The following is a 19,244-nucleotide window of genomic DNA, read 5'->3' on the forward strand; positions in this document are numbered from 1 at the left end:
AAAGTGTAATGCACTTTCTGTAATGTACACAGGCACCAACTCACATGAGAAATCATTTCAGTAGTAACAGAGTAAATAATCGAAACACTGACACTCAGAGAAACCTCCAATCTAAATTTATCTACAATTGCTTTAAAAATATGCATCAATAAATATAATTCTTGTAAGAACAATGGCAACACACAAAGAAACTACCTAATGCAGTCAAGTAAAAGCTGTTACATTAATTTAAAATTATGCTTTATTTTTCACAAGTTTTTCCAACACATTGTGCATTTTGGCACAGTTGACTTTGAGATAGTTCACTTCAAGTTTCCTTAAATTACAAACAGTAGACACAGTAGGAATATTTTAAACAGATTTCTTTAAAATAAACGGTAAGTTAAGACCCTTTATAAGAGAGACTGACACAATTTCATTTTCCTGATACAAAATTCAAGTAATTTTAAGTAAGAGTAGAAAATTGTCTTTATAAAACATCCTATTATTAAAATTTACAAGAATTCTGAAAATAAACATCAAATTTCCAATATCAGTTGGGTGCAGTTACACATTTAGAAAAATAACTCATTTTAAATGAAGGTCACTTGGTGAAGAAAAACAAATTTTCAACAGGATGTGTTTTTAAGACAAATTATAAACCACTTTTTCTTAGCTAAATTATTTAATCCTTGCTCCATCTCTGCAATTTTTTTTTTTCTTCTGAAGGTGTACATTTCAGTATTGAAAATGAATTAAGAAACAGGCTACTGAGATGTCTTCCCTTCAGTGTACACCAGCATATGGAATTACTGCCTATCACCAACAACTGTATACAAGATTCACTTGATCTTGTTTTTATGCTGTGGTATTTAATCTATTGGTACCAAACATACACACCACAAACACTTCAGTTGTGTCACTTTGCTAATTGAAAACCACAATACATTTTTCAGATCATTTTTTATCTAGGCTTGCTTGGGTTTTTTCAACACAGAAATTGATTCATTGTAAAATGATTTTCCATTTCCCCTCTTTATCTACTCTTTGAGACAGCAAAATGGAAACATAAGCAGGACATAATTACTTTGTGACTCAAGGCTCAGAGCAGATATTGAGAAATGTTCAACAACTTTAGAACATTTTCCTTTTTTCATTCTTCTAGCCCAAAGTAACTTTGCTGTCTAGGGAACAGTGACTTAAAAGTTTCTTTTATCACCATCTTCCAGAAGAAATCTATAAATAAATGTTTATGTAAAGAACCAAACACTGCTGAAGAGGGCAAAAAAATAATTAAGGATCAATAAATGATACTGCAATGTATCTTGTGCCATTCAGGATAGGAAGTCCTTCATGTAAATGAGTAAGTCTTCCTGGGTGCATGAAACTCCATCCTTTCCTGGGAGACTCAATGGAGCAGTTATACCTAAGAAATTTGCATCCACCTCCCTGCAGCAAAAACACAAAACAAAACCCCAGACATTTACCTTCTGTTTAATTAAGTCCCTTTTTTTTAAATTTATCCACAACTTAAAGTATTTTTCTATTATTAATAGGCTGTTACAAGTAATACATTTTTTTTAGTATCTCTACTTACAAGATTGTTTAAGTCACACTGTCCTCAGAGTAAACATGCATTTGCAATCAAAGATTCCCCCTTCTTTTGCTTTATCATTCCCTAGATAACAACTCCTTCACAGAATCACAGAATCACTTAGGTTGGAAAAGACCTTCAAGATCACTGAGTCCAACCATTCATGTGGCAACTCTGACAAATAGATCTTCAGTAACTTTACTATAGACGATACTAGGGAGAAGCAAAACATGTCCATAGGTCCTGTTGCATGACTGCTTCCCTATCCAGGACAGCATTTAAACAAATCTTAAAAAAATTAATCTGGCTGTCTTTTTCAAACTGAAGGCATGTTTTCTAAAGCGGTAAGTTTGAGAAACACAGTTACAGGTGTTAAGTAGGACTGTGAATACTATAGGTTTATAAACAAAACAGGCTGTACCTCTGCTAGTCAAAGCTGGATATTACTGCGACTGCTCTGCCTATCTCTGTATTCCAGGAACTGTTTTCTTTCAATAAATATTAGAGTAGAAAATAATTTGTTTCAGAGAAAACAGACAAACAGAAAACAAACAAAACCAAACAAAACCAGAACAACAGTTGAAAATTTTCATTCTGTGGCTGATCAAAGAAAGAATTATTTTAAAAGCTGTAAAGAAAAGAAGCCATGTGAGTCAACTTGAGACTATGAGCCTATTTAAAGTATTTTGAAAAACTGATTTTCACTGTACAGAAATGGAGCATTTCAGAAATGTTAAAAATGAAATGGCTAACATCTACAAAGTTTTTCTTTAAACTCCTCTTCCACCACCATCAGAAGCCATGTTGCCCAATTCAGCCTGACTGCATCAACAGTTCTGGATCCTGCAACTGAGGAAATTTAGTTCTTGTCAAGAAACATCAAGGAATAGCATACCTCAATTTGTACTGCACACCTATTTTCCTTTTCAACATGGTCTTTAAATATATCCACTTGGGCTCTAGTTTGAAAATCATATTAGACCCTCCAAGGACAATTTTTAAGTTGGTAAGTTGTCAACTTACCTGAAAGTCCTCTCCTACTTTGTTGAGAGCGATGTTGATTGTGAATGTAGAGGAGTCATGATGAGGTCTGAGTGACCTTTGTCTGTCAGGACTGTATTTTACAACAAAATTCAATAAAGCATACCCCTGAAACAAAATGCACAGTCAGACTTCAACATGTAAACTTCCAAAGGCCACACAGGTTCTTGGTTTGTTTTTTGTCTGTTGAAGTTGAGTGATTAACAACATTCATCTATAACTACTGCTATACCACATATAAACTCCAGAACCAAACAGAGTGGATACAATAAAATGCTTAGAATGTCTCATGCCATCCCGTAATTATCTACAAACATTTCAAACACATACCTTGGTATAATAGCCAGCAAACACTTTTAGAGTTACTGGTGCAATGAACTCCCTTATGAAATGCAGCCATTCATTATCGAACCCAATTTGCTTCATATGAATATCGTCAGTTGGGACGTTTTCATAACCTCCAGAAATGCGGCTGTCCTAATGGAAACACCATCAATAGCATTGAAATATGGACATGGAATGCATCTGGCACTTCTGCAAATATTTATTTGAAATCTGCAGAAACACAGAACTGCAACAAAGCAATGCTTTAGTGGGCAATATGTGAGCTTGCTGTACAGTATAATTTCAACCCTAACTGCTTTGGGGAAAAAAACTGCTGAACTATTGATGAGCAAAAACTGGAAATTTTTAAAAGGTGAATCAATATTTGAGTGTGCTGACAGTAAATAAAGGCTTCCTGGAGTAATGGTTTTATTTATCACGATGTAGATGCAACTGAGGTTGTATCAGATCAAGACAGTACAGGCCTCAACTTGGTATGGTAATAAATACTGAAATAATTTGAAAATAAAATTATGTTAAAACCCTTTTGAAGGCTCCTCCTTGCAGTAAAATAGTTAATGTAATTTATCTCCTTTCTAAGGTAACAACATTTGTGAATATCCCAAATATTCTTCCAGTTTTAGTAGCAGCTAATTAATATATTGAACTATCTGCAAACACAAACATAATAGCTCATAACATTTCTGGGGGACAAATCTGAAAAATTAGTACTGAAGAGGTAAATGAGTAAAACTTTTCTGAACACTTATTAACAGCTATCCAAGATCAACCTTGGATGATTGCTGAGTAACTACTACAGCCACAGCACCACTCTTAGTGTCTGAATTTGCTAGTTCACGGTTCATTGAGGAATGTCTCTATACCTACTGAACAACAAGCTACGTGATAGACTAAACTAAGCATTTTGTACTACAAAGCAGATGTTTTGGGTCATTAGCAATTGCTGGAATGTTTGTTTGTTGCAGTACATTGTGACTTGCTACCATAAAGCTACTTGTTAATGTTTATATAGGCTGACACTTACTTGGTGTTTTCCACCAGACCATTGACCAAAATGTTCCATTTCTTCCACCAATTCATCACAGGCAGTATCAGAAAATATAGGAAACCAAAACACATCTGGACATGGCTACAAAAGAAAAAAACCCCAAAACCTACATTAAATTGTTTTAGACAGAAAACCACTTTATCCCAGGTTCTTAAGGAAGCAAAGATTAAATCACCGCCCCTTAATTGTCACAGAACTGATCATCCAACACTTATACAACACTTATTATCATCTTAGAAGTGCTCTGTGCAGATCAGTTGCATGAAAGTAAACAGACAGACCAAAGAAAGACCTCTTTGTATCCAATAAAAGGCTTCACTTTGGATTCATGGTTGTCAGAACACGGGAAAAGGACAGTGTCTGGGACAGCCTGCCTTTACTAGATACCAGAAAACACAGCAAAATCTGCTGCAGAAATTTTATTACATCTTCTGCTAGTGGTACTGGCTAGTTCAAACAAATAAGGTACATACAGCTGTATTTTGGAGAAGGCAATTACTTTGACAACTACATTATTCTGAGCAATAACAATTGTTAGTTTGACTCTCAGCCAGTTTTCAAAAGGGCAAAAATTAATCTCTAATCCAAAACACCAAAAAGTTGCTCAGCCACAGACCAAAACAGCACGTGCATGGTACTAGTTACTGTATGCCAACTTATTACCAGTCAGTCCCACAAATTTTAAGAAAACCACTTATACCCACCTGTTCTACTATATTATCAGTGAAGATCTTTGAGTAGTTGGGATTTATATAGGTTTCTTTCCAGTCCTAAAAAAAAAGAATTAAAACATTAAACCAGAACAGATTAATTTATAAGGGAGAAAAAACAATTTATATTCTATTTCCTTGCTCTACTGAAAACACTGGAAAAAAGAAAAAGTTTCTTATAAACAAACCCTGTTTCTTACAAACAAACATGATGGTTCTCATGTTGAATAATATCAGGGCCATATCTTCAACTGCTTACTCTGGTCATCACTTTGCTTGTTGATATCATATATCGTTACTTGCTTAAATGGGCAGTACAGAACACCTTTTAGTACAAAATTAATATTTAGTGCATGATAAACAAATGGTCTCCATGTAAAGTCTATATCCCAAGTCCTTTATAATACATAAACTTTAAAATATTTTCAAATAACTTTTTCATCAATAATTAGAGGCATACCACAGGATTCTCAAATATCTGCCAGAGGTCATTGTTGTAGTGGGAGGTATTGTAGTTGGCTGTAGAGAGAAGTCTTCCAAATTCATGTCTGTTGGTGATGTACATGAAAACTCCCTATTCCAAGCAGAGAAAAATGTCATTAACAAAACTGTCCATCTTAACAAAAGTGATGTTGTTTAAAAGTCTGTTTGTTTATGCCTGCATTTTGATAAAATATATTACAAACTTGTACATACATACATATACTGTCCATTCAGCATCTTTACTTCTTTAGTTGTTAATTCTAATCACCAACTAGTGTTGGTAATTTCTTCTTTACAAGCATTTGGTCGAATTTATTTTCTGAACATGTTAAACCAAAACATTTATTGTTCAGAATGCAAACCTACATACAGTTATAGAGAAGAAAAAATAGAAGTGATTGATTTGATTTCCAGAAGACCTAAGCAGACACAGTGAAAGCAAAATGAAAACACTCATACAAGAAAACCAGCATCTAGGGCTTAGTTTCTAATTTAAAAACTGAAAGAATAAACTAAAAATAAAAAGCCTAATAGAAGTCAGAACAAGAAACTTCTTTCAGTGTATTCACTACAGGATCCTCTGGTGATTGGCCTGAAATAAAAAGATTTAGGCAAATACAGCACAAAAGAATATTCAGATCAGGGTACAAAACAGCTGAGCACTGTGAAGTAAGTTCACCTAAGCAAACATTGAAAAATATGTACAAGGTATCAAGTGTGGTAAGATTCAGCTTCATTATCAAGATATTAATAAAACTGTCTTGATTAGAAATAGTAGCAGAAAATAGTTCTTTGAAAGAAATTTAGGTTTTGTGGGGTTTTTTTTTTCTTAGTTCACTGTTTTTCAGACTAAAACCTACTTTTATAAGTATTTATGGCTTCTAGATTTGCAGCAAATGAAGACATTCTTATTTAGGTACTTCGGTATTTCTCTCTGTTTCTGTCTGAAAAACAGTTAAACTGTTAGAGAGATAATAATTATGTTAAAGATGTGCCCAGTTTGGGGCACTTACTGAATCATAAAATAGCTGCAGCAGGGAGTATAAGGAGGGTCTGGGTCATAGAAAAACAGCTTAAAATGACACTGATTTCACAAATGCCCCGTGTGGTCACCAAGGAGGCCTGGCTGACCTGCTAGTGATTTGAGCTTTAGTCCTTCCTAGGGCTGCTGAAACTATTTTAGCTACAGAAGCTCAGCTTCAGCACACCTTGACCTGAGAAGTACTGAGAAACCTCCCTGAGAAAACAACAAGCCTCTCTATCATGTCTTGAACTGGTTTGAAGAACCTGTCCCTGGCAAAAACTTGGACCTTAGAAGACTGAAGAGAAAGCTAGAGCAGTATCTCATCAGAGTAAGTGGACAGAGGAGAAGCATCTTCTTGCGGTAGAATAATACTGCAGGTAATAATAACTCATGAATAAAAAGAAATAATAAAGCAACACCTTTGGGGGTCTGAGCATATGGAATGTTTCCGGAGAAGGGGAGTCTTTTTCCCTTTGTAAAGTCTAAAATGAAGGAGAATCATCACATCAGTTTTCTGATACATCATCTCTTTCTCTTTTTCTGAGTACTATCAGGTTTCCACAGTTACATTCGGGAAATAGCAGCCTTTGACCAAAAGCTGATACGCCTTGACAGACAACATGCATCTCCAAGCAAAGCTCAAAATACACATGTCAAAGCTGTTTCTACCAGCCCCTTCTTATCTGCTGCAATACAAAAAACAAGCACGGACCAGACCACCTTACAGCACAGACTGAGGAAGAGGAACAGAGAAAGCAATTTTCTGATGAGCCAGTCAGATTAGTTTAATGAGCACACGGGAAGCATAGGTTTGCAATAACTGATGCTGAGGAGGTTTGAATACAACAGAATTGGACAGGGATGTTCTGAAGAATCAGTACAAACAAAGGAGATCATGCCTTGTTACGAGGGAATAAAAAAAATTAATACTTGCCAACTTTTCTTGTTCAATTCAGCAAATTTATTTTTCAATGTTATAGTGTCTGGAAATAGGTCTGGCTTAGGTCTTATTTGTTTCTGTGCTGAAACTAGTGTAAATATCAGCAGAAATGTGGATGTATATATTAATATTTTTACAGTACAGATATATTTTCTCTCATTACTCACAACTTAATGCAAGTAAAAAATTCTGTTACAGATTTAATCTGTCTAGAAAAATAAATGAGTAATTCATGCTCCTTAAGATTCATACAATTTAATAAATCACTTACAAGAACACTGCCAGTCATTAGTTAAAATATGTATATACTCCAATATAAGATAGCAGAATATTCCAACTTAGTCTATTAAAAGTTTCACATTGTATAAAAATGTGTATAGCAGAGATGCTCTAAATGTATTTATAAGTTTGAAGTCATATACAGCAGCAAAGTTCAGCCCTCTTTCATCCTGTTGAGGTTGAGCCAACAAGGAAGGGATTTTAACCTCAAGAGGACTTTTCAGTGCATTTAAATAAAAACATCATGCAGACCAGTGCACCACAGCCTTTCTAAAACCTCTGCTCTCAACAATTTAAATATATACACCTAAAATGTTCTATGGCATAAAAATTGGCTAGTACTTTCAAGTAGAAGTAAAAATATCTCCAAGATCCAATCAGCAGTCAAGTGTAGCAAGACACAAAGAAGTCTGTGTGTATACTTAAAGGCAAGCTGTTGTAGATACCCCTTACCATTTCCCTGGCAGTCCTGCAAAGTGCCATATCAGGATCCAACTTATCACGCATAAAGTAGTTCTTTTCTTTCATCTCCGCTCTGAGAGTTTGTCCCTTAATTAAGTAGACATTAGCCATGTAAGGAATATTCCATACTCCTCTGTTTAAAAAAAAATAAGAATAATATGCAAAAAGTTTAAAGCCCCAAAAATCGATTTGTTGCCTATTCTATCAAATCAGCATTTCAGTATTTGCTGACATGACTAAGCAAGTTTCAAGGAAATGAAGCTGAAAGGTTCCCAAGACATTTGGAAAACTAAAGCTGGACATCACAGACATCTCAAATGCAGGCATAGGCAGTAATTCAACTTTTATGAAGCATTGTTATAAAAAATAAAAAGGTCAAATTCTCTAAAGAGTTTTAACTACAAATGTACTTCATGTTTCCACAGTTAAGTCAATCAGTAAAACTCTTATAATATTATTCTGCACTACCAGATGGAGAAAGTAATTCTAAACCAGATTTTTAAGTGAGTTTAAAGACTTCACTGAAGCTTCACACAGCTGTTCTGACCTCCTCGCACAAACACCCACAGTCCACAGGATGCCATGAACTTACATCAGTATCAACAAAAAAGCACTGGTGTCACAATACTGCAGTGACACCTCCCAGCAGATTTCTTGCAGATTTCCTCCCTCCCAGCATCAAAAGCACTTGTTTCAGTGCAAGTGAAAACAAGCCAGTCCTAGTCAAGCACTCAAACTGTTTAAGGCCTTTCAGTTCTTTCAGTGCAATGAAAAGGCATCAGCACATGGGAAAGTCAAGCTTAGAAATTTATATCACATTCATTTAGGGGAAGGACACACCCAAAAGGCTATGTGTGACAAAAGTATTTCTCAAGAGAGTTCTGACATAATATATAGGAAGAAAACATGAAGAGATTCTAGTTCTTCAGCTAATTACACATTTTCCGCAAGGAGGTGAAGAAGTAATCTGATGAATGCAACAACCATTTATTTTGACTGAGGTTCCTGGGATACAAAGTTTTGGGTTTTCTATTTGTTAGTCTTGCCATTTTCTCTGTATTATGCACTGCTAGTGTAATCAGATGCAATCAGACAAGTGACTATGTCCATTACTAACACCAGCTCATTGAGTTAAACACTCCACTTTTTCATTTAAGCTATGAATGGGAAAAAAACAAATGGAAAAATAAATGCATTCCTATGAAATAGAAAAAAAAGCTAAAAAATAAAACTAACCTAAGCTATTCAGGACTACTAGATTGCATGGAAATACAAGAATATACTGCTAACAACCATACTGGGTGCCTTGACTTCAAAAATTAGCTTACAATTACTTACACTCTGTTCCCTTGGACAATATCAACATAATCTTCAGATCGAGCATAATAGCCATCTGGGCTCAAAGCACCCCAGAAATTGGACCAAAGTTTCCCATGACGAGTTACAAGTGGAGCAATTATCTTTCTGTAAAGTGACATAATGAATAAGAAAACATTGACTGTTATACATCAAAATATATAAAATACAAGCTCTTCTCATTTTAGACTATAGTGTAGTTGAAACATTAGTGACTCAAATCTCAGATCAGCTATTCTGAACTTAAGCTGGAAGCAACAGCATCCAAGTACCCACTGCCCAGAAACATCATTAGTGTTACAGAAGCAAAGATTTATAGAAACTGGAGGAGGATTGATTTTCCAGTCAAGCAAAAAAATACTGCCCATACCATAAAGACAAAAAGCATCACAAAGTCAAAGAGATGAAAAAACGAAAACAAAACACCATCGCCACAGTGAGATTTTGCTCACCCAAAATTTAAGAGTCCAAAGGGGAACTCGAAGTCAATCAGAATAAAAATTATTAAATTAAATCATTAAATTACACAAAGGGTGCCTAGTGATATATCTATTTTGCAAAACCTTCTGTTTCTTTCACCTAGTTCATCTGGTTTTTAGCCTCTTTCTACAACACTAAATATTACAAAGAAAATTATGCACAGGACCAACAACCACATCTTTATTTAGTTCCATCCCTTCTGACTAGTAGATCAAAACAGACACTGATAATTGATCTTCCTGTAGTACACCTAGATTCCCAGATTTGTTATGAGGCAAACACCACCTACCTACCTAACATGGGAAGTTACAAATTGGCAGGAGTGAAGTGCACAGCATTCACAGCAAGCCCAGTCTGTTGAAAGCTGCTGCTGGTAAAGTCACAGCTCTGGATAACTTGAGATCATACTAAAAAAGGGAGACATTGAGCTGCTTTACCTCCAGTACCTTTCCACTATATTTTAGTGCCTCTATGATCTAAGAACTTAGTAATAATACTGCAATAATAAAGTAATAAACTCTAGGGAGTTTGTTTTGTTTTGGATTTTTTGTTGTTGTTGCTTGGAATTTTTTTTTTATAATTTTGTGACCAACTTTGAAACCATGAGTCAGTGACATCTTAATTCATTTCATAAAACCTGCCTACACCATACCATTCTCCATAGGGAAACTCTGAAGCATTTGAAATTCACATCAAGAATTGCTTCTTGACTGGAACAAAATCCTTTATGAATTATTTGCCTCAGAGTCTGCTGTGAACTTAGGCAATCACATACCACAGGTAAACCAAGTCAATATAACTCTGCAAGAACAGACAGAATCTTAATTTCCCTGGATGGGCCCCAGAGAATCCCTTCAAACAGGAGGAAATTCTGTAAAATCAAGAGATATACCACACCTGTTCTGTTCTATCAGTATTCTTAAAGTTTTGGGGTTTGTCAGCACGACATCCGCGTCTACGCTGAGATAATATTCACAGGCTGTATCCTGGCGACAAAGGTCCCTAAAAAGACCAAAAGGAATAGTTAACTTGCACATGTCCAGAAAAGGTTCACAAACACCACAACAAAAAAAACCAACAAACAAAACACAAAAAGCCCAGCCACAAAAAAGTTCTCTACTTATATATTGCATTAAAAGCTCTTTTCAATGTAGCACGGTAAAATAAACATGTCTTGCGAGTACAGTCATGTGATAAACTAAAAGAAGATTTGAAAATATGATCAGATGCCTTATATTTTTCTTTGAATAACCTAAGTGATCTCTAACCTTTACCAAGTTCAGTAAAGCTACCATGTGCTGCCCTAATGGAAAACGGGGAGGGAGGCAGGAATTCAAGCCACTAATTCATATATCTGGATATAAATACAGTCACTTAATAGTGAAGGATAAGCTCATTGAGTAAACTTCTCTAGTAAGTAACTGCATGTGGTTGTAACACTGTCTTTGGGTAAAGATGCTACAGATGTGAGAAACTCACTGCTGAGTGAAAAAGAGAAAAAAAAGAGGTAAGGGAAAAACTTACCCAACCATATTACATAATCAAAAGTATTCTGCTGAAAAAACACAACCCAGACATTCAGTGCCTAAGTTTTATCTTTTTTAAAATTATTATTATTTTATTCTATTACTAGACAGTGAACTGTAGTAATTGACGCTGGTTTTGACACTTCAGATAAATAGACTTTTTTTGCGAAATGTGAAAGTGAGGACACCAAATTAGTTCTAAATCTACCAGAAATTAATGGAGAGATACTAAAATCAGCTAATTTGGAAAAAGAGAGAAGAAAAGCGTTTGAGGCAGATGGAACAAAACTATCAGCAATAATGCAGAGAGAGACAGGAGAAAAATACTGAGAAGACCAAATATATCATTCTATGTAAATCAAGCAATTAAACAGGTTTCAAGAATCACCCTTTTCAAGTTACTGACATTGCAGTATTAGTGAGAAATTAATGAAATCATTATGTTGGAAGCCAACTGAAGGGTTGAAGGTAAATATATTTTTTTTTGTATCTGCCTTTGCCATGAACATCCCGTATTTCAGAGCTAGATTTTTTGAGGAAAAGTAAAAATGCAGTTTTTCTAGAGAAGCTGGTGATATTCACAAGGCCTGCCAAGCAGACCAGTCAAATTTAAAGGAGCTGTCAAATTATATCTACCTGGTTCACATGAGAGATCCCACTAATGACACTAATTCTTTCTGGATTATTCAGTATTTTGGCATGGTCTCATTGCACGTGCATTATATTTCAAACTTTCTATTTTTTATCCACCAATCAAGAAAAGACCATCTATCACATTAAAACCTCTGTAACACTAGAAGTCAATATGAGATCTTTAGGTGAGATTTAGTAACAGTATAGAAATTGTTTATACTAAAGATTCTGCCTTGTGGTGTCTATGTAACAACAAAGAGGAAAAGGCAACTTGAGGAAGTCCACATCAGTTACATGTAACATATATTACTTCAGAAATTTGCAAATATAGTATGTTTGCTTTAAGGACTCCTGGAAAGAAAGAAGGAAAGATTTATAAACATGTGAACAGCTGCTTACACTACCCCTGGACATCTGTAGTGCTTCCTAGAAAGACCATGGGAGAGGCTTGGACCTCAGCCAAGTATCAGTTTCCAAGTGGCTTCAGCACAACAAAACCCCATTCAAAAGAATTTCCAAGAACACCACAGAGAGTCAGGACTAGTCCTTCATTCTTTCAGTTGATGCCACCAACAGTTTATGTTATGTTCTTAACTGCTGAATATAGAAGAAAAGGGTCTTTTGAAAATAATGTCTCTGCTCTGACACTCATAGAAGACTTTGGAGGAAAGAGACTGGAAGAAGTATGCCAGAATGAATCCTGCTCGAGGGCCACACAAAGTCTTGGTGGGATCCTGGTCTGTAAAACTCCATGATCTGACTGAGGGGCACACTGGGAGAGCCACCAGCATCTCTGTGGGAGTAGCCAGCGCTCCAGATACTAAGGAGACCCCTTGACAGGCAGGTCTGACAAGGGATACAAGGTTACTGCTACATGAAATTTTCTGCAAAACGTAAATAAAAAGTTTCTTGTACTGTACCATCTACTTTGTTTCAGTAGCACTCTCTTTAAATAAAGTATTTAAATTTTACAGTTTATGCTCATGTTAATATACACCCATGGTTGAGATAACTATAATATAAAAATATTCAGACACCTCTTATTTCTTTGTAGTCTACTATTGTGTGGACCTTCGTTAGAAAACAAGACTATCATGGCAGTCCAGACCAGAGAGATGACCAACAGCTTTTTACATTAGAAAGAAATCATAAAATACTCAACAGCTCCTATCTTATATCTAGATCTTGTTCTGCTACAATAGCTTTCACTTTTATATCTCAAGACATAAAGTTGTTAGTGTTTAAGATGCAAAATAATTACACATAAAAAGCTGTAAAAAAAATGTTAGTGCATGCATCATTATAGCAGATTTATAAATTAGAATTTACATTCCCATATTCCGGGCTTCTGCTTGACTCAAATTTTCTTCAGGTCCAACAATTTTTATATTTTTGATAATGTTCTTGGCCTTTTCCCAGAACTTCTTGATGTGCTTTTCATGGTAAACCTCCTGTAATCATGTTAACATTGTTTATAGTGAATGAAAAGTTCAAATTGCTGTGAAATCATAAAACATAGTGTCCAAAGAACAGATTGTATTCTATCCTAAGCAAACAGATGGCAAACAGTACTTGGAGATACTCCAGTATATGTCATTAAAATGAAGCTCTTCTGTCCAAACTTTTAGCAAAAGAATTGAACACATCAGCAATATAAAAATCAAAGCTGTACATTTGGACCAATGATACAAGAATCACAGCCTGTTTATGCAATATTTTTTCAGGATATTTATTTTACAATATTTATTTTAAAACCCACCCTACTGCCTCAGTGACACACAGGAGTTTTTCATGCCACTCCAAAATAGCTTTTGAGATGGAGCTGCCACCTATACCCAGGTGGATAGTCATGGCCATTGCTTCTTTAAAATGTAGTCACAATGACTGTCTATTTAATTTCTAATTACCTTATCTCTAATTTAAGAGATCTCAGCTGCATGCAATCCTTTGAGTGCCAGTGCCAACGCAGTGCACTCATTCTTAGATTTTGCATATTATGGTTGACATTAGAATAATTAAAATATTGCGTAGGATTTTCCCTTCCTATATGATAAAAAAACTATTCAGTCTTTTACATTCATTTCAAATACCATATGATTTCTGGCTGAAGCAACAAAACCTAGCATAGCCTACAATTTCTATGTGCATGTCATATTTATAACTTTAATATCACCTTACAGAAACAACACTGAAGACTTTAAAGAATAGTCTCTACTTGTATTACTCAAGCCTTCTGTTCTATATTGACACTAATGCACACCAAGTAAAAAAGGGCAGAACTATGTTTTCCTCTCACTTCATTTCAGCCTAGCTTTTTCCAAAAGACTTACACATCTGTCACCTTCTCATGAAAACAGCAATACTGCAGTCAGTGGTGAAGTATCAGCAACCCCAGAGCATTAGATAACTAGCAAGAAAAGCATTCCAAAATACTCAAAAAAGCAACTTATCTGTACTACCTTTCAAAACATACCTGGATAGACCCAGTCTTTCCCATGGCACCCAGATGAAGCACCACGAGAAACACAAGTGCACTGAGGTATCAAAAAGATGAAAAGCAAATCCAATTACAACTATAGGATAATAGTTATTACTAACATGCTACAACTTTTGGTCAGTCCTGAAGTGGACAGGCAGTTGGCCTAGGTGATTGTTGCAGGCCCCTCCAACTGGAACTATTATACTCTTATTGTACTCTATTGTTTTATGTCAATCAGTATTTCCCACAGGAGTACACACTTTAAAATAAAATATTTTTCATTAGCAAAAGAGAAAGAATATAAGTGATTTAAATAGACTTCAGTAAGCACTACCACAATTTCATTTGATTTGTTTATTTTTTCCACTTCTGCATAATAAATGCTGAAAGATTATCTTTTCCTATGCAGTTTAACTATGTATGTATATAGAATCTATATACTCCCTCCCAAACTTTCATTCATACCATCATTTCCACAATTGAAGCTTTGGACAATGGTAACATCATACTTACGTTATTGTGAATGAAGATACTAAGTGCCTCCTTTGGATAGTCCAGAGTCAACAGTCTGTCTAAAAATTTAGGTAGGAAAGGAGTGGGTTGTTCAATGAAAACACCAATTTTTACTCTTGGATATTCCTAAAAGAAATGATATTTTAACATAACCAATAAGACTTGCCTCCTTTCTAAGATTAGTTATATTAAAAAGCAAATACTGTCATGTTGTAGTACCTTAGGCCACACAGCTTTCAAACAAACAAAGCCAAACTAGCTCAAAAGGGCTATGCCCTCTCCTTTCACTCATTTCACTAAATAAGCAAAGATAATGGATTTGACATTGCTACAAAACTCCTTGAATTCCAATAAAAGAAACTGGAAGCAATACATAATGTGTTTGGGTTTTTTTTTAATTCTTACTTTAAAAAATATTAAAACAGTAAAAAAAGTACTTAAGGGAATACACCTGGAATTGCATGGCAAATACGTTTTTTGGAAGTAACATACATTTACTTCACGTGCTAGATGTAAAAGAAAATACAGAAAAGATCCATTTTTTTAAAAAGTAGTTGAAGAATAAATACCATTAAATGTTTCACTTATCTGTACTTTAAGCCAATGACTGCAATACCATTCCTTATGTACCATTGTAAGTGGGGTCTGCATTACTTCCCTACTCACTGATTTTATCAAGACTTTTGATGAACCAACTAGAGCTTCTTCCCTCACATCCAAGGATACTGGAGTTTTATCCACCTTATTCTAATGTGAATTCACATATTCTGCACATTGGTGTTGATTCCTTATTTGTTTGTCCTTGATACAGAAATCGTGACCACTAAAACAAATCTAGACAGCACTTTGGTGTATTCCTAAAATATATTATTACGTTATGCAAAACAAAGAAATTTGACCTTCAAAGGCCTTGACTCCTACACAAAGAAATGCACTGATTAAACAGATTTTTTTTCCACCTCTAAATCAGGCAGTTATTGTAAACGTCTGACGCACTACAAGGCTCAGAGAGAAACCTTATATGAGTATAAAAGGCTGCAAGTTAGCTTTCCTTAAAGAAGCCAACACCTACTTGAAAAGCGTCTGGATAAACCATCAGCACATACTGAGATTTTATAGTGTCACTGTCTACATCGGAAACCCAGAAACATACTGGCAAGTGCACCAGATCGGAAACATCAGGCACCAATGTTTATCCTGGCTACCTCCTATTCACAGCTTCATCTGCAAACCTCGTGCACTCATGCAGACTTCCTAATCACTTCAAAACAGCTGATGAAGACAAATTATGTGTCTTGAAAAAAGTAACTGTGACATTCTCTGGCAACCATTGGAGCCGGTGTCACATTAACTGGTACCGCTGACCATGAGCGATGAGGAAGGCAGTGTGTGCCTTCGGGTGTCCTGATGTGCACATGGGCTGCTAATACTAGGCCTGCTGCAATTATTTGTTTTGCATGTTTCTCTAATTCTATGCCTTTTCCCCCTATTCTCTGGGTCAAAGAGAAGCAGGTTCAGGCTGGAACTGCAAACGTTATAGGGACAATGAGGAACTACTAATACTCCTTCAGTAGGCTGAAGTGTGAACTGCCTGGCTCTAAACTAAACTCTCAGGGGTCTGACCAAAGCAAAATAGTGTTTAAAATATTGAGAGTAAAAATTGCTGCAAAGTGCATCTCCTCAAAGCAGACAGTTCTCTGCTACATCTCTCATCTCTGCTGCATCTACCACTGCATCCCCTCAAAGCAGAGCTCAGAGTTGCATACCCTCCACCTTCACAGAAGGAAGGGTATCCCTATGCCCATGATGGAAAGCAGTGTTATTTCAGCTCCTTGTTCTATAGGGGAGTTTATCTGCTTTGTACTGCTAAAGTAAAGGTCTACAGGTAAGCCCAGCTCAAAACATTGAATCTGCAACACCTAGGCTCATCCAGTCAAGGACCCACTCGTGCCAGAATTCATCTACAGGAACTCAAAGCCCAAAACATAGTTGGCATCAACACACCTGATTCTCTACTTCTTATGAGAAGAACATGCAAAATCCTCAGAAGATACAAATGCAGACAGTTAAATAAAACAATATGAGATGCATTATTAGAGAGACAGAGCTCGTATTGCTCTTTTCACTGAAGGTTTCTTGTTAGGTAGCAACCAGACAGGCCGGAACAGAAGGTATGTTCGTAGAATGAAATATTGCTTGTACTCAGAAATGCCTGAAGTAAACACTTCCACTAAGGCCAAGGAAAAGTCTCATTATTTCTCCTGGCAGAGTGAGTGAGGTATGAAGTCCAAATAATGAATTACAGTAAGGAAGACACATTCCAAGTAAACATACATAAACTAGAGGAAGCTATCCAGTAAACCACTGCAAATTACTCCCCATAACTGGCTTTAAGATTTATCTGCTGCCCAACCATGTTTTAATTAACAGCACCATTAGGAAAAAAACTTAAGACAACTTCTTTTCCTCAGGTAAATTTTATGTTGGGAGTGCAAACACTGTTTCAGTAGAGCACCATTCAAATGCTGCATCTTCAAAATGAAATTAAAATTAATTTGAAAGAATCTGAAAGTTATTACAATTCTAACAATAACTTTTACAATATATATTCCAGCTGCTTATTGTCCAGAAATTCTTCCACTTTGTCCTTTGATTACAAAGGTAGCAAGTCCCTGGTTCTTTCATGCTATCCTCAACATGACCTTCTAAAACAAGTTCTCATTCAAATCTTCAATACAGAACAGAAATTAAACAGCTGCTGGAAACGGCCAGTTAATAATAATAATCAGAATGTTCTTTTAAGTAAAAGTCTTACATTTCCACATAGCAGATCTTAGAATTTACTCTGCCTAAGATTTATAGAGTACAAGGTGAAATATTCTTAAAGACAGCAAAGACATCACACTTGGAGTCAAACAGCCAAAGTTCCCAAATACTGGATACAAACATCCATGCCACGTGCATGTGTATATTTGTCCTATAAGAATTCTGAAGATTGAACTGGTATCTGATTCTCAGTTACATTGGTATTGTTCTCCAGAAATATACAATACAGATGCCTGTAACATCTTTTATAAGGTAAAGCAGTTTTGACTATGTATCTCTCAGAAAATAGTAACTGGTAACTGTGTTACAGTTAACTAATCAACTCTTTTTAAACAGAAACTGTTAAACTGATGCATATCAAGTTTGGGTTTTTTTGTAGCTCTGTAGTTAAACACTTTGTTCTCAGTGAACAAAGGTAAGGATTTGGAGGGCTTTTGAGGATGGGATCATTTTCAGTAATATCAGGGAAATCTATATACATGCATAAAAACATTTCTAAAAGTATCATTATTTCCAGTGAATTAAAATTCCATGTTTACAGTTTCACATACTGGGAAAAAAATGTCCCAAGGTGTCTACAAAACATAATATCACATACTGAAGATACTTTGCCTCTGAAATCACTAGTCAACTATCAACTACATTCAAAAGGGTTTGTTCCAGTGAAAAGTGTTCTTACCGTTATTGTTGACAGGTCTAGTAAGTCTAAATCACAAATACTGCAACCAGTTTCCTGTGTCCAAGCATTAGGAATATAATTTCCCAAATAATTCAAGTGAATCTGGTAAATAAATAATTCAGATTAAGAAAAGGTGCATGTAAATGGAGATTTGTACATTTAAAGAATTCAAGTTGATTCAATCTCTTCTACCTAAAAGCAACTGACTTTTTGTAAATTTAAAATTTTCTTTTAAGATTAAAAAAAACAAACATACAAAAATAGCTGGTAAATGCTGCTTCTTATTATTTTTATTTACAAGACAGATTATATTATTCCAGCAACTACATTTATTGCTTCAGTTAAACCAAGTATTTGTCACAAGTGTAATGACTAACAACTAAATGCTTCTATGATTTCAGACACAGACTAGATCATTCCTTTTTTAAAAAGCTGCTAGGCATTATTTCAAGCCAAAAAAAATATTATATTTCATTCTTTTCCCAAACTTGAGAATCATCAACACTTTACATGAAACACAGAGTGACCATATGAAAACCACATAGAAATTAAATTGTAGAAGATAGGTGTCCAGACAATGTGTTTTGACAAGCTATGCCAAGACTTAGAAGCCAGCCAGAGGGATACATTTTAAAGCAGCATCTAGCTTCTTAACACATTTTGAATTGGCACTGAACAAAAGATGTACTTTTTCTGTCTATGGACTGCCTGGGCTGCCCTGCACTCCTGGATTCCATGCTAAGTTTGCACAGAACTTCACTCTTCTCTACTGCCATTTGCAAAAGTTAAGGGATCTCTTATGCTGAGGAAAATCTGCCTGAGAAAAGAAGGTTGCTATTCATTCCTG

At 35.5% G+C, this 19,244-nt stretch overlaps 1 protein-coding gene across 1 annotated transcript in view; it reads right to left on the reverse strand.

The window, feature by feature from the left end:
• Positions 1 to 1,005: 1,005 nt before the first annotated feature.
• The window catches only part of PLOD2 (procollagen-lysine, 2-oxoglutarate 5-dioxygenase 2), a 35,884-nt gene continuing 17,645 nt past the window's right edge, over positions 1,006 to 19,244 (reverse strand). The window contains exons 8-19 of the mRNA XM_010001650.1: positions 18,398 to 18,499; positions 14,893 to 15,018; positions 13,230 to 13,351; positions 10,639 to 10,743; positions 9,244 to 9,369; positions 7,897 to 8,038; positions 5,178 to 5,291; positions 4,712 to 4,777; positions 3,984 to 4,088; positions 2,945 to 3,091; positions 2,597 to 2,722; positions 1,006 to 1,428 (exon numbers count right to left, since the gene is read on the reverse strand). Coding sequence (XP_009999952.1) covers positions 1,273 to 1,428; positions 2,597 to 2,722; positions 2,945 to 3,091; positions 3,984 to 4,088; positions 4,712 to 4,777; positions 5,178 to 5,291; positions 7,897 to 8,038; positions 9,244 to 9,369; positions 10,639 to 10,743; positions 13,230 to 13,351; positions 14,893 to 15,018; positions 18,398 to 18,499 — 1,437 coding nt within the window. The 3' untranslated portion in view covers positions 1,006 to 1,272. The remainder of the gene's footprint in view (positions 1,429 to 2,596; positions 2,723 to 2,944; positions 3,092 to 3,983; positions 4,089 to 4,711; positions 4,778 to 5,177; positions 5,292 to 7,896; positions 8,039 to 9,243; positions 9,370 to 10,638; positions 10,744 to 13,229; positions 13,352 to 14,892; positions 15,019 to 18,397; positions 18,500 to 19,244) is intronic.

Source organism: Chaetura pelagica, unplaced genomic scaffold, assembly GCF_000747805.2.
Source record: "Chaetura pelagica isolate M959 unplaced genomic scaffold, ChaPel_1.0 scaffold207, whole genome shotgun sequence".
In the NCBI taxonomy this organism is placed as follows: domain Eukaryota; kingdom Metazoa; phylum Chordata; class Aves; order Apodiformes; family Apodidae; genus Chaetura; species Chaetura pelagica.